General features: G+C 42.8%; 1 protein-coding gene across 2 annotated transcripts; it reads right to left on the reverse strand.

Annotated features, from left to right (window-relative positions):
* Positions 1 to 359: 359 nt before the first annotated feature.
* ATP5PO (ATP synthase peripheral stalk subunit OSCP) lies at positions 360 to 9103 on the reverse strand. 2 transcript variants are annotated; one of them, XM_032396956.1, is made up of 8 exons: positions 9005 to 9069; positions 8401 to 8537; positions 7780 to 7830; positions 6679 to 6789; positions 4327 to 4456; positions 3470 to 3582; positions 835 to 921; positions 360 to 539 (listed from the first exon to the last, which is right to left on the reverse strand). In XM_032396956.1, exons 3-8 carry the CDS (start codon positions 7813 to 7815, stop codon positions 426 to 428), a joined length of 591 nt encoding a protein of 196 aa, XP_032252847.1. In that variant the 5' UTR covers positions 7816 to 7830; positions 8401 to 8537; positions 9005 to 9069; the 3' UTR covers positions 360 to 425. The 2 variants fall into 2 exon arrangements, with proteins under 2 accessions (XP_032252847.1, XP_032252846.1); XM_032396955.1 differs by lacking the exon at positions 8401 to 8537 and having other exon boundaries at positions 9005 to 9103.
* Positions 9104 to 26907: the final 17804 nt, after the last annotated feature.

Raw genomic sequence — 26907 nt, forward strand, 5'->3', positions numbered from 1 at the left:
TTAAGATTTTATTTATTCATTTGAGAGAGAGAGACAGAGCACAAGCAGGGGTGAGAGGCAGAAGAAGAGGGAGAAACAGACTCCCCACCGAGCCAGGAGCCCAATGTGGGGCTTGATCCCAGGACCCTGAGATCACAGCCTGAGCCGAAGGCAGACGCTTAACTAACGGAGCCACCCAGGCACCCCTTAACTGTTTTTCCTAATGACACAAGATTTCATAAATTCCTAAGAATAATCTACACAAACTAAAATCTCTAAACAATGGGCCTTTTAACCTTTCAACTAGGGGGATTCTGAAAAAAAGATATAAAAATAAGGCTCCCTGTATTTCCACTTCAAAAAAGATGGTAAACAGTATGTTCTGTTCAGGAAGCATTTTATTGTTGCTCCAAGTTTAGGAATTTTCACTGACAAAATCAACACTTTCAGAAAACTTCCCGCATGGCCCTGCTGAGCTTCTGAATCTTGGTTTTTGCAGACATATCAGCGTATCTCTCTCCAATACGGACAATCATTCCACCCATGATTGACGGGTCAGTCTAGAAAAGAAAACAGGTTGGAAATGTGAAAAAGCACTGACATTTCTTGATCAAATGGAAAGATGAAAAGTGCTTTGAAAAGTCTACATGCTGCACAAATTAAGGTGTTACAATTACGTCTAGAGAAAAGCAGAAGTCAAATTGTGAATGGAATCTGTAATCATTTAAGTCAAAAATGTAAAATTCCTACTATAAGCAATCGGGTATATCATCAGATTTAATTTTTCACTTCCTATAGCCATTCGATAGTGTCAGACAAGCTGAGGAGACATACGAGACATAATTAAAAACCTACCTTAACTTCCAATTTCAAGACTTGGCCTTTACTTAGGAAGCTCTTCAGGACTGTTTTTAATTCAGTAAGAGTGGCTTCATCTAAAGGCTAAAAGGGGACAAAACCATCCTTTAAATTTAGACAAAGCACAACAGAAATTTTCCACAGTAAAAGAAAAAGAAGAGAATCTCCCTGGCACACACCGGCAAGACCAGCCGGTTAAGCCTGCGTGGAGCCGCTGGGGGGCCCTTGGGAGGCGGCCAGGGCCCCGGCCCACGCCAACCCAGCGCCGACGCCCGGCAGCACCACCCCCTCCCTGTCCCTGCTGCCTGGTGCCAGCAGTGCAGCTAGATGCAGGGAAGGGGGAAGACCCTGAAGCGAACGATGCCCGCGGACACAGGCCTCTTCTCTGCGCAGCCCTGAGGGCCTGGCACGAGGTACGGGTTCCCTGGATGGAAAGCTGCAGCTGAACCTGGTCCTAGAACCTTTAAGACCCAGAGTTAGCAGAACTCTGGAGGCGCGCCCCACCTCTCGGAGCGCCCGGCGGGGCCAGCTCGGGACTCTACTCTGACAGAGCGAGCGTCCGGCTTGCGTTCGCTCCTCCCGCCCCCCGCTCTTACTCCTGGTGAGGTGAGGATGAGTCTGGCTGAAGGAGAGGCCTCTCACCTGTCACAAATCCGAGGGGGCCCCCATCCAGGAGTCCAAAAGCTAGCAGAAAAGTGTTGTCTTTGCAAAGATCTAACAATGTCTCTTGTGGGGGGTGGTGCTGTAAAAATCTATCAGTGTTTTGTTTTTTAAGATTTTATTTATTTACTTGAGAGAGTGCATGTGGGGGGGGGGAGGAGCAGAGGAAGAGGGACAAGCAGCCTCCCCACTGAGCGTGGAGCCCGAAGCAGGGGCTTGTATAAGGCTGAGACCATGACCTGAGCCGAAATCAAGAGTCGGATGCTTAACTGAGCCATCCAGGAGTCCCAAGTCTATCAGTGTTTAATCAAAACATTATTTGCCGAGCCTCCAAGGTTAGAGAAATTGGAAGTATGTGCACACCTTCCACTGAGATGCATACTAGGTGCCGGGCATTTTACACCCACCATCTCCTGGAATCTAAATGACTCTGGGCAGCTAGCAGTTCTTACTCTCATTTTCTGTATGAGAGAAAGGATGTTTGGAGTGGTTAAGAAACTCACCTAAGGTCCCACTTGTTCCAATATTCGCCATCAGTCTATTTCCATAGTCTATGCCCTAAGTCATTAATCAAGGAGTAATTTTTTTTTGTTTTGTTTTTAAACAGTGGAAACTTATTTACCCAAGGAGTTTCAACATCAAAAGCATTAGCAACAGCTGGTTCTAAAAAACTTTTACAAAAATATGCACCCTTCTTTTTTTGAACTTTTTTTTTTTTAATTTTATTTATTTATTTGACAGAGAGAGAGACAGCGAGAGAGGGAACACAAACAGGGGGAGTGGCAGAGGGAGAAGCAGGCTTCCTGCTGAGCAGACAGCCCGATGTGGGGCTCGATCCCAGGACCCTGGGATCATGACCTGAGCTGAAGATAGACGCTTAATGACTGAGCCACCCAGGCGCCCCAAATATGCACCCTTTAAAAAAAATCATGTCCTTGTAATCTGAGTGACCTGTACCAGGGCTTAGGCACGGGGACGGTGTGACCATGTGCCGGGTGAAGCCTTGTCCGGGCTCCCCTGTCGGGGGAGCTGCTGCGGTCCCAGTGGGCTCGGACGAAGGCCTGAGCGGCAATGATTCTCGGCCAGTTATGTGCTTCGGTGGCACCAACTACTGAGCTACAAGTGTGCAAATGTTACTATGTGCTAAACTGTCTCTTTGAAATTGTGCTTTTTCGGAGAGTCAGAATATCTATTAAACACCAGAAATATTAATCTAGACGAGGTCAGGTACTGCGGTATTTTCCAAGCCAATCTACCATCCTCTACTGATAATTAAGCCCCACAGGCTGTTTTCCTGCACTGACTCAACTGCAGTAGGAAGGAAACATGTATTTAAGACATCAACAAAATTAATTCTGGGGACATAAGTGTTGCTTAAGGAACATGCACTTCTGAAAGACAGGCCTATGTTCAAATCCTGATTCCATGTTTTGTCACCTTGGGCAAGCAACTTAATTTCCTTGGGTTTCCTCATCTATAAAACAAGGATAATTCTACCTCACCTAGAACCCTGATATTAAAATAATAAATTATAAAGTACCTAGCACACAGTAGGTTTCAAAAAATGGTGTCCATTATTATAGCCCACTCCCAGCAACGCCAACAAGATCAAAGGGCCTATGTGCCCCACCCTCCCATTCACCACCACAGAAGATGAGACACTCTAGTTCCAGAAGCCTACTTACTAAGGTATTTACAAAATAACTGAAAGCTGTAAAAGGAAAATAACCACTACTTCCTAACATATTCTAACCTAGTTTGGTCCTTCTGAGTAGTCACTGGTTAGGGAGGCACTAAGAAGATACACACTGGCCCTTCCAGAGTGCAACTGTTTAAGACCTGAAGCGAACCTCCTAAGCAACAAGTCACCTTTACCAACTCCTGGATTTCAGCCTGTTTTTTTCTTTTCGTTATGCAAAATGTGATGCATGGCATGTCAAAGCAAATCTAGCGGCAACAGGGTGTCACTTACAGATGCAGTGGTCACTGTGCACGGTACTTCTCCACGGTGGACGCTCATCATGGTCGAAAAGGCAGAAATGACTCCAGGGGTATTGTTCAAGCGACCATTCTCAGCAAGCAAATCTGGGAAAGGTAAAGTGTCTTAGTAATATGAAACTCAAAACACGTTATTCATGAGGTATTATATTCACCTCAAAAGCAAACTTAGATTTGTGGCCTTAAAATGCCATATTCAACATCCTTCAAGAATGTGAATAAAGACGACGCAACTTGTTATTTAAAAAGTATATTCAGCATTTGAAAGAACCAGCACTGATTCACATCTAAATTAGTAAGGTGGGCGTGGGGGGAGGTCTCACAGGTCTGCAGCAGCAATCTTCATCGCAGCCTGCAATCTGATTCTCCTATTTCTGGTTGGAATCTAACCTCAAATTAACATACATCTATATTCAAAGATGACGACATGAACACATTTTCTTTGGAGCTCGTATTCTGGTTGACCAAGAGACTTCAAAAGCAAGCCAAATGCACCAAACAATGCAAATGTCTTCAAGGACCGAGGTACAACCACTGGCTACAAACCATTTTCTTGGTGTGAATCCCACTGGTCTTCTCCATAGACTGAAAGTACTGACTGCAATTGCTTTCTTACATCTTAACATCCTTCAGACAGTGCTCCTCAAACTTTAACGCACAAACAATTCACTTGGGGAGTTAGTTAAGATGCAGATTCTGATTTAGCAGGCTGGCTAAGTCCTGAGATGCTTCACTGCCAAAAGGCAGGGGATGCTGATGCTCCTGGTCCATGGACCACATTTTCAGTCACAAGATTTTCAGGGACTTCAGTGGAAAACATCTAATACTTACTGATCAGGTTGGATGTGATAGGAGAGAACCTCTCTTTTGTGCTCACGTCATTTAGGTTTTTCATTTTCACGGAACGCTTTATATAGGGATCCATAATGGAAGCAGCCATTTTGGGTTCCTTCAAGATTTGCTAAAAGTACCAAAAAATAATTTCTTAAACTCTTTAAAGCATAAATGATCCTAACTGCCACAACATACTTTATGAATCATGTATTCCATTAATTAAATCAGCACTCAAGCACACATGAAGAGAAATTTACAATCAAGTAATTTTCATTGCCTTTGAGAATACACCGTACCTTGATTTTACACAGGATATAATGGTATTTCTTGAAAGAATTTAAAAACACTTTATAAAGTTCTTAAATTTATATTTGCTTTTTAAGAGAGATTAGAAAAAATTAAACAGCCAAAAGATTCAATGAACTGCATATGTTAATGCATTTAATATGGGTAATACTCTAGATTTTCACATACTACGAGGAGGCCAGTGATGCCAATGCTCACGTGCGGACCTAAAAAGGTGCTCTGACAGCAAAGGAGGCGTCCCTGTCATGCCCTTTCCAGTGGCCTGTCTCAGACTGATCCTGACGCTGTCCTGCCTCTTACAGAGCCCCGAGAGAGACCTCTGGTGTTTCCAGAGCAGCCTCCGTCAGTCTGGGAGGGAGAGTGGACAAACAGTGTGAGTGCAGCTACCAGGAGAGACACCACGCGTCTCCATTTTATTAATTCATAAATGTCTGTTTTCAGTGACCCAGGGTAGCTTCCGGCACCTTGCTCCCCTTAGTATCAGGCCAGAGTTCAACGATCCAACGGCTGTTTCCATCTGGATACCTTTCGGTTAAACAGCTCCGGTAGCCCCTTGTCCCCGGCTCCTGGCCAGAATTCTGTCTCTAATCCAAGCTGCTTATCAGGCTAACACTTCAATTTGAGTGACTCCATAGAAACAGTATTTCCCCCTAAAAACTGCGGACTTACACAAATGAAAAGCATTCGGGTGTTAGGGGAATGCCGTTCTTCATGTTTCTCATCTTTTCCTGCCGCAGCTCGTGGCATCTGTATAGCGTCACACGCCCCTCTCGGCACCAGAACACTAACGCTTTATAGCGTCTTAAGGTAACTGCCTCCTTTCTATGTTCTGTGTCTTAATTGATTTCCAGGTTTTAGTCAAATCCCATTCTAATGACCACAACCCAGGCCTCGCTCTCCACCGTGAACACCACTGTTCAGGTTTACAATGGGCATAAATGACAACTGGCGGGCAGTAATTATCACCTCCCAAATTCCCCATGTGTGATCCTGCCTTCCCTTGCTACCCTTCTCCCAAGCGTCTCCAACAGTAAGGCCGTTGGCTCTGTGTGGGTCATAATCACACCAACTAAGACCGCAAGCATTATCTGTAGAGATAACTGGACAAAGAGAGGAATAGAGAGCCAACATTACTGCCTGCTAGGACAAAAGTTCGATAAAAAGCTTAAAATGAAAAATGAACAAAATACGTATTATCCTATGTGACTAGCCTGTGAGGGTTTTTTCTTCCAAATAATAAGATTAAAAAAAATCTTTAGAAATAAGTGGATTAAAAATACAAGAACATCTTAAAACATAAAACCAAAAAAAGCAAAACTCTTTCTGGAGATATATACTAGCCTCTCCTTCTTTAATCCAGAACTTACTGTTGGAGGTGGCAGCCACAAAGCAAAAAGAGAAGGGGAAGCAACAAAACGGAGTTAAAATTACAGCAGAGATTCTCCTCTTTAAGTTACACAGTAGGCTTCTGTTAATTCAATTAATTTTCTCTTTTTATGTTGAAAAACGTAAAAATAAACTTTCCCCTGTAAGCTTCATGATCTTTGTCAGTTCTCCAATATCATTATGGAGCCCATACAGCTTTCCTAATTTTGCTGCTCAGTGTGCTCTGCTTGGTCATTTTCCCCTCACATCTTGGGAATAAACTAAAAATTGAAACGGAGAAAAGGCTTCATAAATTCCTAGTAAAGCAAGTTAGAATACATTCTAAAGACTATTTTGGAAATACCTGAAAACAAACAGATTTTCAAAGGTGACTTCTATTTCTTCTCTTAGCCCCAAGTCTTGGTTCCTAATATTAATATCCTGATATGTATCCATCTGTACCTATTACACAATAGGTTCAGAATAATGATACCCACTACTATCACTATCAACATGATTACAGAAAACAGGTCTTTTTTTCTTTCTTTCTCTCCTTTGTTTTTTGTAGTCCATTTTCTCTTAGGATATAATATACCTCATTAGGGATACATGGCCAAATAACTAAAGCAAAAAACATATGAAGGAAATTAGTAAGTAATGAACAGAAAAGCTACTTACTGCTACTCTCAACAATTCTTTCTCTACTTGTTCCAGTTTATTCTGTTTAGATGCAGCAGAATAAAGAGCAGTAGCATAGCGACCTTCGATACCATATACCTGAACAGGTGGCTTTAAAGAAAGGATGGGGTAGGGGAGGAAGAGAAAAGGAAAATCACTTAAGACAAGATCATACTGCCAATAGGAGGATTAAATATTTATATTTAAAAAATGACATCATTTATAGCACAAAACAGTTTAAATATGTCATAAAGAGCAATTCTGAATGGCAATTCTCAAACAAGTCAGGGCTGTTTCCTTGGCCAGGTCACTCCATCTTTAGGCTATCAATTTCTCATCTTAAAACGAGATGCTGAGGAAACAGGGTGTCCCTTTCAGCTCTAACTATATAAATCAGTTACGTTAATTCTGAGATGCGCTTATGCTTCCTTTGAACTCCGTAACTAATCAGTTCCAAGTACTGGAGATTAAACACTGACAGAAGGCAGTGTTGCACCTTAGAGCCAAAAAAACAGGTATTTATGAAACATATACAAGTATATATTTATATACTTCATAGTAACATCATAAATTTCCCCTATGGTGCCTCCTCCTCAATGTTCAGTTTAATAGAGCTCTTTAGCAACTTACTGAGTGTCTGATGCTTGAATTATTTTTCACAAAAGACTGTAGATTTTTTTGTACACATTATCATCAACATATGACTACATAAGCTTGACGGTGCTATATGGTCGAAGTGGGAAAGCTTAGGCTTTGAATGAGAAAGATTTAATTCCAGTCCAGCTCTAGGATCAAGCTGAGTAACCTTGGGCAGGTTTTCCCAGAGTCTGTTTCCTTTTTTGTAAACGGGAAGACCAGCTACTTTCCATCACTGTAATGGCGTTTTAAGAAATTCTCACAAAGGTTATGCAGGGGCCTGTCGCACACCAGGCATTCAACTTATCCCATTCTCTACCCCCATGCACACATCACATTTTGGAAACCACAAATCATGCAGAAAGGTTTAGGTAGTACTTATACAAAAGTCTATGCCCTAACTGTATTGCTGTTTGACTCACACACTTTCATCTATTTTAGAATTAATTACAAAAGCTGACATACCCGCACGAGCTTGGAAAACGGCCTGACGACAGTCATACTAAAGCATCGCACCTTTAAAACAATAATAAAACATTTTAAATTATTAGTTTCTGAGTTATCATCACACAGGTTACATGATGCTCTTTATTACCTAGGAGTAAATTTCCCCACTGAGAATCATCCCTAGTTGCCTGGGAAATTTGCTTTCCCACCAACTCCTTCGTTTACTAGGAACAGGGTGAGGCTAGCACACCAGTGTAAGAGAGAAAACACAAATCTGGCTGAAATACAGGTTTCAAAAAAAAACCAACGCAAGACTTTTGGCATTTATATTACCACCCGTGAGCAAGGATTTTAATAAAAAGTGGGAAGATTCCAATCATGATGTGCAAGAGATGTATTTTCTTAGACTCCAAATGCTATAGGAAAATAAAGATTAACCCAGAGTGTTGCAGCACTCTGATGTGAGCACAGGCCCTGGCTCTGAGAAACGGCATCTTGTCTACCAAGGAACAGAGCTGGAACCCACTGTTTAAAAAACCTGAAAGGGCACAGGTCACCTTTAAATAATTTCAGTTCTGTTGTGTACTATACCAACTGGTTGTGGGGATTGAAAGACTTTATTACTTAGAGAAAACTTACCTAAGTTGCAAGGTGTCATGACATGCAAAGCATAGTGTTGATATGTAGTATAAAGAGCACGAATTTTCCTTCCAAATCCATCTTCTGTGTGACTGTGTGGGTTCGAATCTCAGCTCTACCTACCCCTTACTGCTGAGCTGCCAAGGACGAGTCATTTAAACCTTTCCATCTCATTTTCTTTATGTGAAATGGGCTTTACAAATAATCCTTAGCATTATTGGTGACCCCTGACAGGTTTGACCACAACGACAAAAGTTAAGTGACTTGGGGGTGGGCCGTGTCCTTTCTTCGTGGTCCAGGGAAGCCCGCCCTGCCCGCCCCCTCCGGGCTCTTCAAGCTACCTGCTTCCCGAGGCTGTGCTCGGGGGACGAGGTCAGGCACCACCCAAGGGTGTCACCCTGCGCCCCCTGCCCCGCGGGCGTCCACAGAGGGGAGGCACGGCCGCCTGAGCCGCTTTGTGTCGCCCCGACTCGCGGGGCCCCACAACGCTGAACGGCGGCCACGCTTCCCCAGCTGTGGCCTCACCCGGTGGCCCTTAGCGACCTGGTACGTTTCACCCTAGGAGGGATCCTCTCGCTAGTTTTCAGGACCTCCGTTCTCTCACCTGCCGGGACAGCCCGGACACTGCTGGGACGGCCATCTTCTCCGGGTGGCTGTAGGTCAAACTTGAGTTAGGGGGAGAAACGCAAGGGCGCACGCGTGCGTCAGCGTAGCCGCTCGGCCCGCTGGGAAATGTAGGCGTAGGTCGTCAGGCCGCATGCGCACGGATCGCCGTCAGGCTGGGATTTGTGGTCTTTAGAAGTGCGTGTTAAGGGTTGAACCCATTGAGCTAGTGGGCTCGCACGGCGCCCTAAGATGAAATCCTTGAGTTGCTAAATGGTCCTTACTGTAGGATGTTATTGTCCCTAGTTTTTAGATTTCCGTTTCGATAAATAGGTGGCATATGGTCAATTTCACATTCATTACTAGCTTTATTAGCATCTTTACCCCTTCTTTCTACCGCGCCAAAGGGTGTATCAAGGGCAGTTCCTAGCGCTGTATAAAAAGAATCGAACCCTCCGGCTCCAGCTGCGGACTCTTCTTGCCCAATACCTGGGCCCTGACTACTCCACTACCTCCATCCCCCCTCTTCCCTCATCTCACCACTGACTCGTTTGTTTGTGAGGGCATGTGAGATTCTAGTGCCTAAATTCTTTTTTTTTAAATTTAATTTTATTATGTTATGTTAATCACCATGCATTACATCATTAGTTTTCCGATGTAGTGTTCCATGATTAATTGCGCACCACACCCAGTGCTCCATTCAATGCGGGCCCTCCCCAATACCCATCACCAGGCTAACCCATCCCCCCACCCCCCTCCCCTCTAGAACCCTCAGTTTGTTTCCCAGAGTCCATAGTCTCTCATGGTTCGTCTCCCCCTCCGATTCCCCCCGCCTTCATTTTTCCCTTCCTGCTATCTTCTTCTTCTTTTTTTAAACGTATAATGTATTATTTGTTTCAGAGGTAAAGGTCTGTGATTCAACAGTCCCACACAATTCGCAGCGCTCACCATAGCACATACCCTCCCCAATGTCTATCGTCCAGCTACCCCATCCCTCCCACCCCCCACCACTCCAGCAACCCTCAGTTTGTTTCCTAAATTCTTGATTCTGGGTAGGGCAGAGTGATTATCCGAGATTATCTTGGGGTCTGAGCAAGTGTGACATTGAAACTGAAAACCCAACACTAGCCTTGGCCAGTTTCTCTGCATTCATAAAAACAGCCGATTTTCAACCTATTTCACCCTAATGGAGCTTGCTCTTATTTTTCTCTTCTGTATAGGAGAGAACTGGCGAGCAGAGCACGGGTTGGAGTTCCCTGGTTGAAATAAAGGGGTCCTGTGGTCAATTAAAAACCTTTTTCCTGTTCAGATATATTATAAGAACACAGTTTAATTCATTAATTTACCCTTTTAGAGTGCAGTTTTCTCATCATTACGAAAAACTTGTAAAAATGCAGAAAAATGCAAGGAACGTGATTGCTGTCTTCTCGATCACTCAGAGACAGCTGTTGTCAATATTTGGGTGTGTTATCTCCCAGCGTTTTTTCAGTATTATAACGAGTATTATAATAGTACCTGCCTTATAGATTATTAGGAAAATAAAGAAATTAAATATATGTAAAGTATTTAGAACAATTGCCTGACGGAGTAACACTCAGTGTTAGTTTTTTTTTTTTTAAGATTTTTTTAATTTAGTCATTTGACAGAGACACAATGAGAGAGGGAACACAAGCATGGGGAGCGGCAGAGGGAGAGGGAGAAGCAGGCTTCCCGCTGAGCAGGGAGCCGGTTGGGGGGCTCGATTCCAGGACCCTGGGATCATGACCTGAGCCAAAGGCAGACGCTTAAGGGCTGAGCCCCCCAGGCGCCCCCAGTGTTAGTTCTTTATTTTGCATTTATTTTTATTACGTATATGGATTACAATTCGTATATAATTTAGTTTCTTGCCTTTTCACTTAATACAAGAAAAAAAGATACTAAATTATATATGGTTTGTGAATATTTGCTCACAATATAAGAATATTTCTAAGTTATATAATTTTCATAAGCATGTTATGACTGCAGGATAACCCATCAAGTGGATATGCTGTATCTTAATTATTCCATGATTTTTGAACATAATTCAGATGGTTCTCAGGTGTTTTTTTTTTCCCCATTTTAAACAGTACTACATCTCCTGAGTATCTTAAATGCAAACTTTTTTTTTCATACTTAGAATGACATCCAAATAGATTTCCAGAAGCCCCACAAATTGGTGAGAGGGTAGGAGCACTTTAGAAGTTCTCTACCAGGCTACATTTTCACCATACTTCCTGCTTTTCAAAAGTTTTAACCTATTTACACTTTTACTAGCAGAGCATAAAAACCCATGTTTCACTTCACTATGCAAACTATTTTGAGAGGCTATTTTCAAATTAGCTTAATGGCAAGTATATTCATTATGCAATGAATATAAATTTTATTGAGTACCTATTATGTGCAGGCAGCTCTTCTATGCCCTGAAGATACAGCAGGGTACAAAACAAAGTGCTTGCCTTTGTAGACCTTACATTCTATGTGAAATCAAACCACAAAACCCATGTTTCCTAATGTGTGGGTGTTATTAGATGTAATACAAATCAAAAGTTCTGGGGCCAAATATACTTGGAAAATTCTAGACTCTCTGTTGTATTGATCATTATAAGTAAACCACAAGGTTGCATAACAGCAGGGAGATGCCCTCTATTTTCTTTGTATTTACTTCCAATGCACTCCAGCCCCTTGGTAGTGGCCATAATAATAGTTTGTGATTATTTGGGGTTTAGGGTTTATTTAATGGTTAATTTATTTAATGCGTTATTTAATGCAACTATTTGAGTTTTAGGGTTTATTTAAGCCACATACATGGTTTCATTTTTATGTTGAGTCTCAGGACAACTCTAAGATGTAGGTAGTCTGGTACTCCCCCACTTTGTAGGTGTGGAAACTTCTCGGATCCTGTTCAGGTAGCTCATGGAGGAAATGACCATTCTGGGTCTCAGGATGTATTTCTGAGCATGGGATTCTGATGTCAGTGTATACTGCTTACATCTTGGTGATTTGGAATAAGGGAGAAACACAGAAGGAGCCCTGAAACCTGATGTCTCTGCATTTAAACCTCCCTTCCACCTGCTCTTGGACTGGTGGGCGTCTGCTGGATTCTCACCACTGGCAAAACACTGCAGTGACAGGCCAGGGTCCCAGATGCAAACCCTGGCGAGCAATCAGCAGTTTCCCAGCTGTGTGACTGCCATACTTTCTGCTACGCAAGAATAGAGAATATGGAAAGGAAAAAAATTGTTATTCCATAGAAGAAGGGAAAAGACTTAGCATACTGCTTTTATAGTACGTTCCCTCTGTATAAGCTTGAATTGTTTAAAAATGGTGTGGCCCATAGAGTCAAAGGGACTTGCCCAAGGCTATAGGCCCGGGCCATGGCAGTAGCAAAAGCTAAATGTCAAATCTCAACTTTTTTAATTTTACGCTTTCAGTTCAAAACAAATATCTGTCACCATTTTATCTCCTCTACAAAAGTACCGTATGCTGGCATGGAAAACGGCGGCATGGGGTCATGAGCCCCTCAACTGCATGTTTCAACAAATGAAGTGACTTTCCCCTTGACCCAGAAACTCAGAAATCTGAATGAGGGTTAATGTGCAAAATGTTCACTATACTCACTGTTTAAAAAATATTTCAAGTTTTTATTTAAATTTGAATTACTTAACACATAGTGTAATATTAGTTTTAGGAGAATTCAGTGATTCATCAGTGACGTACAACACCCTGTGTTGATTACATCACGTGTCCTCTGTAATGCCCATCACCCTGTTACCCCATCTCCCCGACCCCCTCCAGCAACCCTCAGTTTGTTTCCTAGAGTTAAGAGTCTCTTATGGTTTGCTTCCTTCCCTCTCTCTTTTTTTCCTTTCCCCTATGTTCATCTATTTTGTTTCACTTTAAAACGGAAAAAAAAAAAAAAAGGAAACACATGTCTTAGCATAAAAGAATGGTTTTAAAAGTGGAATGTTATGCAGCCATTACAATGAGATTTTCAAAAAGCATTTCACGACATAGGAAAATATTTAATGACACTGAGGAAAAAAATTACAAACTACATTTTGTATTTTTCTATTATGAGCATGTGTCACTACTATAATCAGAAAAAAAAAAAAGAGATGCCATGATCTTGTCACATACCTATGTGCCCCATAAAGGAGAGATACATCTGTTCTCGTTTCTGGTAACACTCAGCTTCTGACATGACGGGGAATGGCTTGAAGTGGACACATTCCAAGAAGGACCAGCCTCCAAATTTGGACCAGGGCACTTCCAAGGTTTCTTTCCAAGATTCGCTTCAGGATTGACTCCACCAGCCTCGGGCCATTTTCTTTAGCTTTGCAGAATGCATTCTGAGGCTGGTATCTTCAGGGCAAAGGATGGTAATACAATTTTCCCCACACATTTTGTTACATTGAAAGGACTTGGGAAATATTTGCATTATAAATAATACTATTTTCCCCACACATTTTGTTACATTGAAAGGACTTGGGAAATATTTACATTATAAATAATACTATTTTCCCCACACATTTTGTTACATTGAAAGGACTTGGGAAATATTTGCATTATTCCCAAATATTGGGAAATATTGCAATATTTATCTTAGACTGAATTCTGCATCAGTTTTCTCTTTCCTTCTGTTCTCTTCTCCTGTGAATTTATTTTGAGAACTGTGGACGGATCCCTTGTAGCAGACCAGAGCCACTTACTTTCTCAGGGCCACAGGCTGGCAGGCCCTGTTTCGAACTTCATAGGTAGCCTAGCTTTTCATTTAAACCTAAGAACAGGAAAATGAGTGGCAGCTTTCTACACAGGTCTATGGCATTTCCCCTTAAAGGGGGTTTTAGGGAGGTCCTGGCATTCAGCAGGAGGCCCCTGGGCTGGAAAAGATCAGGCTCTGAACAAGAAAAGATGTTGAGGAAAATAGACAATGGGATTCCAGGTACTGTGACCATATGACTTTAACTGTTTATCTTTAGGGTTTGGTGCATCTGCTACAGAGGAAAAGAGGAAATAAAACACATTTAAAAAAAAGGCTTGGTGGCTTTTTTGAATCTTTGGAGAAAGCTGTTTTGGGGGGTCTGCAGCCTTGACTGCCAGGATCTGAAGGCGACAGAGGGAGGACCGGCTCTGGGGGAACCGGCCCCCCATGCTGGGCACCGGCCTCTTCCTTCCCCTTCTCCTCCAGGCCTGTGGGTCTGCCACCTTGAAGCGGTCACTAACTCAGCATTCAAGGTCACTGCTCTGGCTTAGCCTGGGCTGGGTTTCCGAAGAATCATCCTGACACTGGGGGGAGCCATCTCCTCATATTGCAGATGCAGCCTCTGGCCTCAGAATCAGTTTCTTTCTAGAGCTTTCTCTGTTCAAACTTCAGTGTCGGTGCTCACACAGCAAGCAAGAATCACGGTATTGTGAGGCTGACCAACAAAACAGTCCCTGAGAGATGCTCTCCTGCAGGCTGCGTGTGTTTCGGGGCTCAAGCAGGTACCGTTTCTTGTTCCCACCGCACAACCTCAGTGTGGAAGCCAGTCTTAGAACCCATAGAAGCTCGCCCCTCTAATTAATGTTCCTTCAACTCCTCACCGGGCCCCCTCAGCCCTCACCCTTCCTGCAGCAACAATCAGCTCTCAGGACATACTGGTAAACGAGAAAGCATTGAACACTGTTTACTTAAAAAGAAAAAAAAAAGCGTATATGTATATTTGGTGCAAATAAAAATGTGGAAACAGTAGAGGCTTTGTTGGAGCTTGGTGGGAAACAGGAAATTATATGATTAAAAAAAGGGGAAATTAACCTTTTTTTTTTCTTTGCACAATTATTTGGCTGTAGTACAAGCGAAAGTGAAAGTCAGGGCTAGGAATGCACGCGCACTGGAGGGGACGTGCTCGCAGAACGGGGACGGGGTGTGTGGTGCAGTGGGATTCTGAACTGCCCAGGGGAGAGCTGTGATCTTTCTGGATCCCACAGTGGGATGTACTGCCCAAGAGAGTGTAGATCAAACTTGGTGCCAGAGCGGTCATTTGTTGTTTTTCTCAGTGAAAAAGCACCCAGAGAGGAATGCTTGCTTTGAGGTCCCTGGTAAGTTAGGCTGGGGTTCTGTTTGGGGCCATGCAGTTTAGTGCAAGGAAGATGGAGAGGAACACCAGCGGGCCCAGTGGCCGCAGCCGACCCCACGGGGCTGGGAACTGCACAGGTGAGGGGATTTGAGTATAAAGGAAGCTTTTTCTACCCCTGGGTTTAAAGGCAGCCACAGTTTCTGTAGCAAATGAATTAGTACGACTTGCAGATTGCCCCTTGACTCAGACGTGGTAAGGGATCCTGAAGATTTTCATTTTGCTAACTGAGCACCTCCCTGGGGGGAGATGGGGCTGGTGACATATTTCGGTGGATTTTGATCCTGTGCGTAGGATTGCGACAGCTGTGCAAAAGCACTACTTCTTTTGAGTTTTTAGGCAATAAGGGAGTTATTAGTGGGCTGGTCTTTGGAGACTAACACCAAATCTGCAGGAAAACCGAGTAGTTCAGACCATCTATATTGTATGGCTTAAAATGGGATAGAGGACCATCCCTTCATTCATTCATTCACTCAAGCATTAATTCATTTAACAACCATTCACTGTGCTCTGTATCATGACAGATGGTGCAGGGAATGAGGGCAACCAAGATGGATCCCGCCTTCAGGGGTGTGTTGCCAACTCCCTTTGAATCAGTTCTTAACTTTTAAAAATCACCTTTGTTATATTTCAGAAGAAACTGGTACGGGTATTTGTTTAAAAATCAAAAGCACGAAATTGCACATAATTTTATAAACTCTGGGCTTTCTTTAATCTTTGAGTCTTTAGATTTGTAGGAGTTTCTTCTACATCCGAGCCCCAAAGAGACAGCAAGCTCCTCCTGTCATATCTTGGCAACTAATTGAAGCAATGAAAGGGAAAGAAATGATAAAAATAAATCATTCCAGTTGGCAGAGCATCGCTGTGTGGTTCTCCAAGCGGTTGTTCATCAAAAATGAAGTTGGTACCACCTTGGCGGCACTGAATCGCATTGGTCCTCTTGTGACGATGACAATAGTACTCGCACTTTGCTCTTGTCGTCTGCTGTGCACGCTGGAATCAACAGAGTTTATATAATCCAGGTCTGCTGACATTCTTGAGGCATGGGAATTTTCCTTATTTGTGTTTTAACTCCAAAAGTTTCCTGAGAACATTCTAGAAGTAGACTTTTGCTGGCAGTAGCCATCAATCCTGGCTACTGATTGAAATCAATTGTGGAACTCAGAAAAATACAGATGTCCACCGAAGACATGAATTAGAATCTACATGTGCATTTGATTTTTAATTACTGAGCTTGAACATTCAATGACTGGAGGGGGAGGAAATAAATCATAGCATATCTATGATGGAATACTATGCTGCCATCTAAAATTATGGTGAGGAAGAATTTCCTGAGTTGAGAAAATATTCATAATGCATTGTTAAGTTAAAACAAAGCAGGCTCAAAGAGGATTGGGTGTATAATAGGATATTTTTGCTAAGCAGTCCTATGTTTATATGCATCATACAGAAGACCAGAAGGAACTACACAAACATGTTGAGGGTGGTAACCTCTGCGTGGTGATTTTTGTTTGCCTTTTCCTTTGCTTTTCTGTGTCTTCTAAGTTAAGCACCAGTCATATGTTGCTTTTACACTGAGAAAAATTCTTTCAATAAATCTTAATGGTTTCCTCTTCAGGAAAAACATGATGAAGAGGAGCAAAGAAACTAGATACACATGGCTGCTTCATCTGTCCATCCATGCATCCATGCCTCCATGCATCCATCATCCACCCATCATCCATCCATCTATTCATTCATCCATTATCCATCTATCCATCCATCCATTTATCCACCTATTCCTTCATCCATTATCCATTCATCCTTCTATGCATTCATCCATTCATCCATCCATCCATTCAATCATCCATTATCCATCCATTTATTTTTTCATGATTTTTATTTAGTCTTAGAATTTTTTCATTAATTTTATTTTGTCTTTTTTTTTTTTCTATTTATTAGGACAAAGATGCCTTAAGCGTCTGCTGGGTGCCTGGCATTGATAGTAAGCACTTGGGCTGCAGAGGCAAGTCCAGTGCTGTGGCTCTCATTTACCCTCCAGCGCGCCCAGAAGGCTGTGAGGAGCTCCTTCAAATGCAAAGTTCTTCCCCTGAGCCTTCTGGGGGAGTAGTTCTAGGTGGGGCCTGGGAATTTCCTATTTTAAACAAGTGTGCCCCACATGGTTCTGACACAGAGGATCCCGTACCGGCCTTTGAGGACCTGTGAGGAATGGGCAATTGGGCTTAAACAGTTTAAAGTCTAAAGCTGATGAAAACTGTCAGAATGCAAAAATCTGGTTTGTTGGTTCCATCAGGGAATTCAACTTAAGTTCCCCCAGGATGTCCCGGGACCCAGACTCCTTATCCGCCCTGTCTTATTTTAGAATGCAACAGTTTAAGCGGGATGACAATCAAAATGTACCCAATCAGGTTGCCAGCCTCCTTGAAGGACGTTAGATGTGGCAAACACCTTCCTTCCTTAAGGACAGTCAAGAGAGCAATAGCACAGGTAGTAATAATCCTAATAGCAACCACCATTTATTAAGTGGCGAGTGCATGCCAGCCACGCCTCCAAGCACTGTAGACTCATTTACTCAAAAACCCATAGGTTACCTATAAATACGATCACCGCTGTTTTACAGAAGAGGAAACTGAGGCTTAGCGAGGTTAATTAACATGTACAAGTTTACGTGGCCAGTCAGTTGGCTTGTTCCCAAGAGTCCATGGGCTCAACTGCTATATTATCCAGCCCCCAACTCTTCAAGTGGCCACTAAGCAACCTCCTGATGTGAAGCTGCCTCCAGGGCTCCAGAATATTGACCCCCCAGGCAACTTGTGCTAGGTGGCCCCAGCTGAATGTTTCCTGGTGTGAAATTATTATTTAACTTCAACCTTCTAAAACTGTGCCCTTCATGGTTGCAGCTAGTACAAAGTTAAAAACACTTGATAAAATGCATAAAACACAGCCAGCAGCGTATTTCCAAATCACGTTGTAAGCCAGGCAGCATTCGCTTGAAACACATCTTGGGGGCAAAGTAGTTAAGAGAACTTCCACTGAGTCAGTGGACAGGGGCATCCGTTGAGCCAGGACAAGCTGGGGATTGGGGGAGGCCTGGGCCCTGTGGGAACAGCCTGGGGAGGGCTTTGACGAATGCAGGGAAATTTGCTACAGTTTTTACTCGGTAGCCAAACCCAAGATTGAAAGAAGACCTATCTTGTACCCTACTGCCAGACATGTTTTCTTCACTCTTTTTGTTAATAGTATCATGTGTCATTATTATGATTTCAATTTTTTATTTTATTGAGATATAATTCACATACTGTATATTTGCATACCCTTTTAAAATGTACATTTCAGTGGTTATTATCTGCGGGAGTTTGTGCTACTATTACCACTGTCTAATTCAAGAACATTTCATCTGGCCAACAAGAAATGCCATGCCCATTAGCAGTTACTCCCCATTCTCTCCTCCCCCCAGCCCCTGGCAAATTGTGATGATTTTTAATGGCTAGATCTTCTCTCTTTTGATTAGATTACAAGAGACCATGGAACTCCTCACTCTTCTTGGCACAAAACAGGTGCTTAGTAAGTGTTTTTCCTTGGTGATAAAGCTCTCAAACTCTCTACTCTCTTTCTGATCAGTATGATAATTTTGAAATTATATTAAAGGACCACAAGAAGAAAACATACAGCTGAGTTTTATTTTTTTCCCATTCCCCAGCGCCCCGCACTTAGGAAGGCCTGAACTCAGAGGTCTCATGTCAATGGGATAAACGTTTTATTGGCCTTATTTTTCATTCAGTTTGATTTAGGAGAAGGCAAGGTCATCTTGAGTCTTACATTGTAACATGAATATCGACAAGTCAGTGATATTTCATGTTTTTCCTGCTCCTAAAAATACAGTGAGGAAATTCACAGCCTGGACTGTGGGAAAAGGAGAAGAAATGCTGAAACTTTGAAATGCCTGGGTCTGAATTGGTTGTTTACAGAGTGAAAAGCAGGTCACACATAGGCTGAGATGCTACTTCCGTCATGCCTGGGAACCTACAAACTCAATTCTCTCTCATTGGCAGAACATGAAAGCTAAAGATTATCCCCTAATCCTGTGGCATTTTTTAATCCATGGAATGGGCTTTGCTGCTCAAAAATTTTCACTTAAGGTCACACACTCTTTGGAAATACAATTATTTTGTTTATCCCTGCAGTATCTATGGAAAAAGGTGTCGGAACAAATGTCTACAATAGTTACTGCAGATGAAAATGGTTTTGTCGCTGTCCAGAAGTGACCACCTTCCCTCTGTCCCAAATGTCCACTTCTTTTTAAATTCAAATAGTGGCAGCTCCTGTTACAGCATTTCCTTTGAAAAACAAGAGCATAACACTAATGCACTGCTGAAAAGTGGAGAAAACCCAGATGTCCATTGATGGATGAACAGATGTGGTTTATCCATACAATGGAATATTACTCAGCCATAAAAAGGAAGTACTGATACACGCTACCACTTGGATAGACCTTGATAACAGAATGAAAGAAGTGAACAAAGCCAGACACAAAAGGCCAGATTCCATTTATATGAAATGTCCGCAAAAAGGCAAATTGACAGAGCCAGAAAGTAGAGTGGTGGTCGCCAAGGGATGGGGGTGGGGTGGGGAGTGACTGCTAATGGACACAGGATTTCTTTTTCGAGGTGATGAAAATGTTCTGGCCTTAGGTAGTGGTGATGTTTGCATGACTTTGTGAATATGCAAAAAACTGCTAAATTGTCTATTTTAAAAGGGTGAATTTTATGGTATGTAAGTTATATCTCATTAAAAAAATGTAAGAAGAAAATATTTGCTGCACAGCCACCCAAGGGGTTAAAAATAAGAGTAAGAGGGGAACGTCTGGCCTTATTTTGTTGGTGCCTAAGATGACTTAGCAGCTCTGTCCAAGAGGCATCTGCTAGAATAAGACCATTCCTGTCCTTGTCACTGCAACTCTTGCCTGAATCATGGAACTAAAGAATTTGGACAGCTGGGAAGGACCTTAGAGATTCTAATCCATTCTCCCACTTGTCAGGTGAGTCATAGGCAGTAGAAACGACAGGTTCAAAGTTGCATTGTTAGTGGCTGAACCGGACCTAAAACCTTGCATTCTTTCCACTTGACGTATATTACAGCTGTTTTCCTCCCTCTCTGCTCAAATACTATTGTACATTCTACAGACCTTAATCTTCTTGAAACACAGATCTTAGGTCACCTCCCTGCTTAAAAAAAAACAAACCCTTCAATGGCTCCCCATTGCCCTCCATCTTCTGTCTGCCACTTGGCTCCCACAGCTCCCTAGATGGACTGTCTGCTGTTCCAATACACAGTGTGCTTTTCAATATCATGCCTTTGTTCAATATCACATTTTGTTACTAAACTTTGTATATTTTTATGTCTTCCCTCCACAGCGAAATCCCAAATTTCTTGAAGACTCAGATCATGTTTTGTGCATCTTTGACCTCTGAGAACAGGGCACAATGCAGTTCCTTGAACTTGGTAGGGTTCAGGAAATATTTGTAGATCAGTTGATTCCAAATTCAAGACTATAGCGAGTTTTTGCCTGGATAAATCCAAGGCATATCTTAGAGGAGGTCTGCCGACAGGTGACTGTTTTATGCCACATCTCTTTTGTTGGAGAACGAAGACTGCATTTAATTTTTGGAGGTAATCTGGACAAAAAGATTCTAGAAACCTCTCATGAGATGAGATTTAGTTTCAAAAAGGCAAAACACACGGAATTAAAAAAGAAAAAAAAGAACCCAATGTTATTTTTGAAATAACATTTTTATTTGTTACAGAAGTAATTTGTGTTCCTTGTAGAGGATTTAAGAAAATTCTGAGAAAGTTCCAGGAATATAAAGAATCAAATAAAAAGTTCTCATAATCTTAGCCCCTAGGGAATATCTATTGATAATCTTTTATCTGTATAGCCATTTTTCTGCATATGCCATAGATACCTTGTTTACAAAAATGAGACCCCATTCTGCATGCTGTTTGTAACCTGCTTTTAAATTAAATGAAAAATGAAAATGTAATAGTCCTCCATTAAGTGGGAAGAATTTTGTTGCTGTCAACTCAGATGATTCATTCTGATGACATGGAGAAAGAACAACTCAATATTTGTTTTGCTTCTTTGCTTTTCTTGGTGCAGGAAAGGGTAAAACAAAGGAGGGACAGTTCCGAGAACTAAGAAGTGAGTGCCTTTCTAGCTACCTTCTCACTTGCCCTCTCTGGGTCTCTGTCTTCCCACCAGTTCTGTGAAGGAACTGTGTCCATGAAGGTCCTTTTCTAGCTCTTGACTTTCATGAGCTTTAAGTGTCTCCCTGTTTGTTCTTTGTCCTTGGGTACTTCAGAGCCCTCTACGTGCTTAGGAGGCAGGGAATGTGACTGTTTTTCCCCTGGTTTATGCCAGCACAGAGCCTGGCAAAGAACTGTCACTCAATAAATATTTATTAATGAATGAATGAATGAGGCGGCCATGAATGATGTCCTTTGTCATGAACATCATTAGACCACATGGTCTGCTTTTGGGAGCATCAAATAGGAATTCTATATTTAGGTTCTCAGAATTGGGATAATAATATAAGTAAGTAACACCACACATTGATTGATTAATGGGAAGTATTTTCCCATCCTCAGGATCCCATTTGGCTCTTTCTGTGGCCCCGGTAGGAAGATGTTACCAGTTCCATTCTGCAGGTAATTGGATGGCCAAGTTCTACTGCTGGCCTCCTAATTCCAGGCCCCTGGTCCCTTCTGCCACACTGCACTGTCTTTCAGGCACACCATTTTTCCTCTGGTTGGAAAAGTTACTGTACAAGCATTCAGGCAAACTTAAGGCAGAAGTTCTCAAACTTTAGTGTCCCTAAGAGTTGTCAAGGTCTTAGCAATCCACATTGAAATAATCATTTTGGGGTGATGTTGATGCAGGTAGTCTGAAGAGCACACTCTGAGGCACACTAGCTTAAAATATTTCAGATTCAGTGTTTTGTCAAGCAGAGAAGGCGGCCATGATAAGGCCATTAAGATCTTCATCAAGCATCGGCTTGCCCAAGCTTTCGTTTCCAAGGTGACTGGGGGATAACAATATAATAGTTCGTGTTCCTTATGGGTTTACTGTGCCAGGAGCTTTTCTAAGTGCTTTACATACATTATCTTCTTTAATTCTCTGAGGAGCCTTGTGGGGTATGCCCTGTTATTGCCTCCATTGTACAAGGAAACTGAGGCTCAGACAAGTACAGCTGGCTTATCTATAATCAGGTGAAATTGACAATGGGATTAACTACTCAAGTCCTAGTACTGCCAGGTTAAGGAAACCTAACTCAATTATTTTTATAACAGCTGGAGGAAGCTGGTGAGTGTCATTGACTAATAGGGAAAGTAATTCATATTTTGGCTTACACATTCATGTCCTTTCCCTTACGTGGATCGCTCTTGGCAGTTGTGAAACTGGAAAACAAAACAAAACAGTGAAACAGATGATAGTCACGTCATGGCCCCTTCTTCCCCTGGGAACCCTAGAACCAGCCCCTGCCATATTCTGGACCTAATGCTACTTTTACCTCAAAACTGAACTGTTCTCTTGGGGTTAGTTGAACACTAACTATTGACTGGATATTTGATGATGTTAAGGAATTATTGTTTCTTTCTGTTTTTTTTTTGTTGTTGTTGGTTGTTTTTTTTTTTGTATGATACTGATATTGTGGTAATGTTAACAGTGCTTCTATTTTAGAGCTTTGTATTGAAATATGCACACATGAAATATGAAGAGGTTTTGGATTTGCTTCAAAATAATCTGGTTTGGGGAGGGCGGTAGATGAAACAAGATTGGTTTTAGGATGATAATTGTTGAAGCTGGCTATGAACACATAAGGGCTTATTATATGATTGCCTCTGGTTTTGTATGTTTAAACATTTTCCTAATAAAAGAGTAAAAAGTAATTACCTGTCTCATGTCCCTTTCACTCTGCAAGTGGACTTAATAAGTTTAGCTGAAGCACTTGAGGTTAATAATGGATTAATACACGGTTGCTGCAAGAGAGCATTTACATTTTTAACAAGGATCGGCGATGTCTTAATCCAGAAAAGCAAATGTTTTGGAAATTTCAAGCATTACCCCAGCCTGATGGGGGAAGTATTTTGTATCATCTCAAACTTTCTCCTTCCCTAGTTTACCTGTGTGTAGAATTGGTCCTGATTCCTGACTTTGGGGACACTTTTGGTAATCACTACCTTTTCTTTTTTTTGTTGTTCAGATTTTTATTTATTTATTTGAGAGAGAGAGAGAGAGCAAGCACACACGCAGGGGGAGGGGCAGGTAAAGGGAGAGGGAGAAGCAGGCTCCCCACAGCGCAGGGAGCCTGATTCGGGGCTCAATCCCAGGATCCCGGGATCATGATCATGGCTGAGCCACCCAGGCACCCCTACCTTTTCTTTTCTAATAATGCTTTGTAGTGACTTGGCATTTATGACATTCAAAACTTTTCCTAGGCTCTTGTTACTTTCCTGTGAGTAGATAGTGCATATCGTTAAGCATGTGAGCAAATAGGGACTCCAAGAGGTTAACTGTATGTAGTTATTGGACTGGTTAATGAATTCTTTCATTTATCTGTCTCAGCTACAAACAGGCAGCATACATTGAGCATCTACTATAGATTTGATGTGGGGCCGGGTTGACGTGATACAGAGATGCATGAAAGGGTGCCTGACTTTGGGAGCTCACATTTTAGGAGAGAAAACAGTGTGCTAAGTGAATAAGTCTAAGAGGTTGAGGACATCATAGAGAGGATGAGACTTTACTGGGCCATGCAAAAGAAGCAGAAGTTCATCACACACCCAATTAACGTCAGAATCAGGGAATTCACCAATTAACCCAAACCCAGGGATCTTGCCATCTGCCTGGTCTGACACAATTTCTGTGTTGGTATTGTACTTCTCCTTTTTCATCTGAAATCCCAATTTTCCTTGTTGCTTGTTAACTCCTGCAGGATTTTTCTTAAAGCCTTACAATGGTCCTGTTATCTAAAACCGCACAAAATGAAGCAGACCTCTTTCTTCTTGGGGGATGCAGGGAGGAGCAGGTTGCTGCTGAAAGGCAGAACGATGACCAGGGCATCGTCCCTCCTAGGATGTAGCTCAGGGGCGTTTCCATTCCTCCGTGACACAGAAGACTGCATCCTCAGACTCTGATCGCTCTCCAGGCAACTGACGGTGTGGAGAACCTCACTCATATTTACCTGTTCGGGCAACCATTACTCACCTCTTCCCACACACCCCCACGCTTGCACACAAAGCCACAGAGTGACAAAAATTTTTTAAAAAACCTTCCCCCAACCCCATTCTAAAATGTCAAGTGTTTCAGTTTTGAGAAAAAAGAAAGCTGAAGAAAGCATGACTCATGACAGGGCTGACAAACAACTATCTGGAGGTATGCTGGTGAGTCACGCTGTGGAGATCTGCCTTTATGTTGTGGAAAGGGCCCGGGATTGAAGGAGTATCATGGGACCAGCCAGTAAAATTCCACTACTCTCTGAAGCCCATTTGGAGGCAATTTAAAAACCCTGGGCTTTTTCCAGCCCCAACCTGGTAGACGGCTCTGGGTACCCTTAGGTATGTTGATCTATACAGGAAATCAAGAGGAATGATTATTAATAACTGGAACAAAACCATTATTATCTTTCCATGCCCAATGCCATGCTGAACCAGCCCTGCTTGCTTCTGCGAGCCAGCAAGACTGCTGGATTTTCTTGAAGGGTATTGGGTTGCTAGGCAACAGCTCTGGCAGCATCCATCATGCCCAGCAATGTCAGCACCCGAGTGTGGCCTGCAGAGCACACTTGCTCCCCTCCCCCAGCCTCCCCTTTGCAATCCCCCCCACTCCCCGTGAAAACGTTAATTTGCATCTTGGGGACAGGAGCGGTGCCAGGTGATTCTGTGTATAAAACACCACAGTGCAGCACATGAAGCACAAATATTGTTTTTGGTTGCAAAACAGGACATGTGACGTAGTTGAAAATACAGACTCATTTGTGTACACACCTCATATAAGGAGTGTGGGCATAATTTAAAAGCCTGCACGTCAAATATCGGGTGTGTTCTGCCTTTAAATCATTTTCCCTCTCTGCCCATACAGCATCTTATTTATACCCTGTTCTGTCCATATCTATCTCCCTCCCTTTGTTCTGTGGTCTCCTGGGTGATCCAGTAATTGTTTGTGTGTAGGGCTTTGTGGACAAAAGGGAGCCTCTTTCTAGATGGGAGAGGGCCTGTACTTACTGGTTATGGCCATTTTGCTCTGGAAGTGCCTATTTTCTGGGCAGGGTTTCCACCTGGGCACAGCTCTCTGTGCCTTTTACTTTCTTTCGAGGGGCAGCAGGCTGAGTAAACTGGTAGAGTGTCAGAGGCCGAGTGATGGACAAGAAAGAGTATCCGCTTTGGGGTTGGACAGACCTAGACCCAAATCCTTCCTCCTCCCCAACCAGCTCTGGCATCTTGGCAAGTTACTCTCCCCATTTCTGGAAAGGATGATAATGAAAACGACCTCACTGGGTTGTTGGGGGAGGGCTGAGTGTGATAATGCAGCAATACGCCTGGCCCACAGTGTTTATGAAATGGCAGATATTACAAGGATTGAGTGAATCACAGATGATTCCCAGTTGGAAGGGCGTTTAAGATGTCATGTGGTGCAGTAAGAGATTCTAATTCCCCCAGTTCTCCCAGTGGATAAGTAGGGCAGGCTGCAGCTGGATTGCCAAAGGCTACACCGAGTTGACCCTTGGTGATAGGGTTGGGTTATAAGTTCTCAGACTCCTGGCCCCAGTGGTCTTTCTTCTGGGTTCATTATGATACCTATTGCCTTCCTTAAAGTCATCTTGGTGCCTTACAGTGGACTGATGTCCCTCCCTTATAACTTCTTCAGAGCTTACTGGCAGGAACTTTTGACCAACTATAGGATTTGGGTGGTAATCAAAACCTGGAATTTGACTGGAGGCCTGGCGAAGATGAAGGAAGTGCCCCAGGAGCCCAGGAGGATGACTTTACCAACAACTCTATCATGCTTTATGCTACTTCTGCTCTAAAGCTGTGAAGCAAGAACTGTATCTCCTCAGTTATTACCAAAAATGCGACTTTATACATTTAAAGTACCCTCCCTCTCACCCCAAATCTATACCCTTCTCTCTTAGAGAAACCATCTCCCCTGAAGGAAAGCTGAGGCCTTCCTGGTCTATTCCCAGTGCAGGAAGAGCCAAGCAGGCAGCCCTCAGCTTGAGCCCAAGCAAGCCATGTTGGTTCACTCCTTTTTAGGAGCCTGGGAAGAGGAACAAGGGATCGGTCTAGGTTTATTCTAGGTTAAAGGTGGGGGGAGAAGACCAATGAGCAAAGTAAATTCAAAGGAGACAGACAGGCCAGTGTACTCGGGAAACCCTGGCTACAAGGTGTGGGAGGGATGCATCAGCAGCCAAGAAGAGGGAAGTGAGTGAGGAAGGGCTCTCAGGAGATCCTAACCAAGGAGACTCTCTGTCAATCCCTCTCTGACTCCTCTCCCCCCTGAACGGTCCATAGGGGCACCAAACCATGAAGAGGTGGGAAGCACTAGAGGTGACTCAATGTCTAGGATCAGTGACAAAATACTCACATCTAGAAAGCTGGGTCAAGGACATGAGTCAGACTTACTGGGTTTCAGTCCTGGCTTTATCACCCAGCTGTGTCACTTCAAGCTGTGTCACTTCCATATACCCATGGAACCTCAGTTTCTTCATCAGAAAAA

Source organism: Phoca vitulina, unplaced genomic scaffold (assembly GCF_004348235.1).
Source record: "Phoca vitulina isolate PV1807 unplaced genomic scaffold, GSC_HSeal_1.0 scaffold95, whole genome shotgun sequence".
NCBI lineage: Eukaryota > Metazoa > Chordata > Mammalia > Carnivora > Phocidae > Phoca > Phoca vitulina.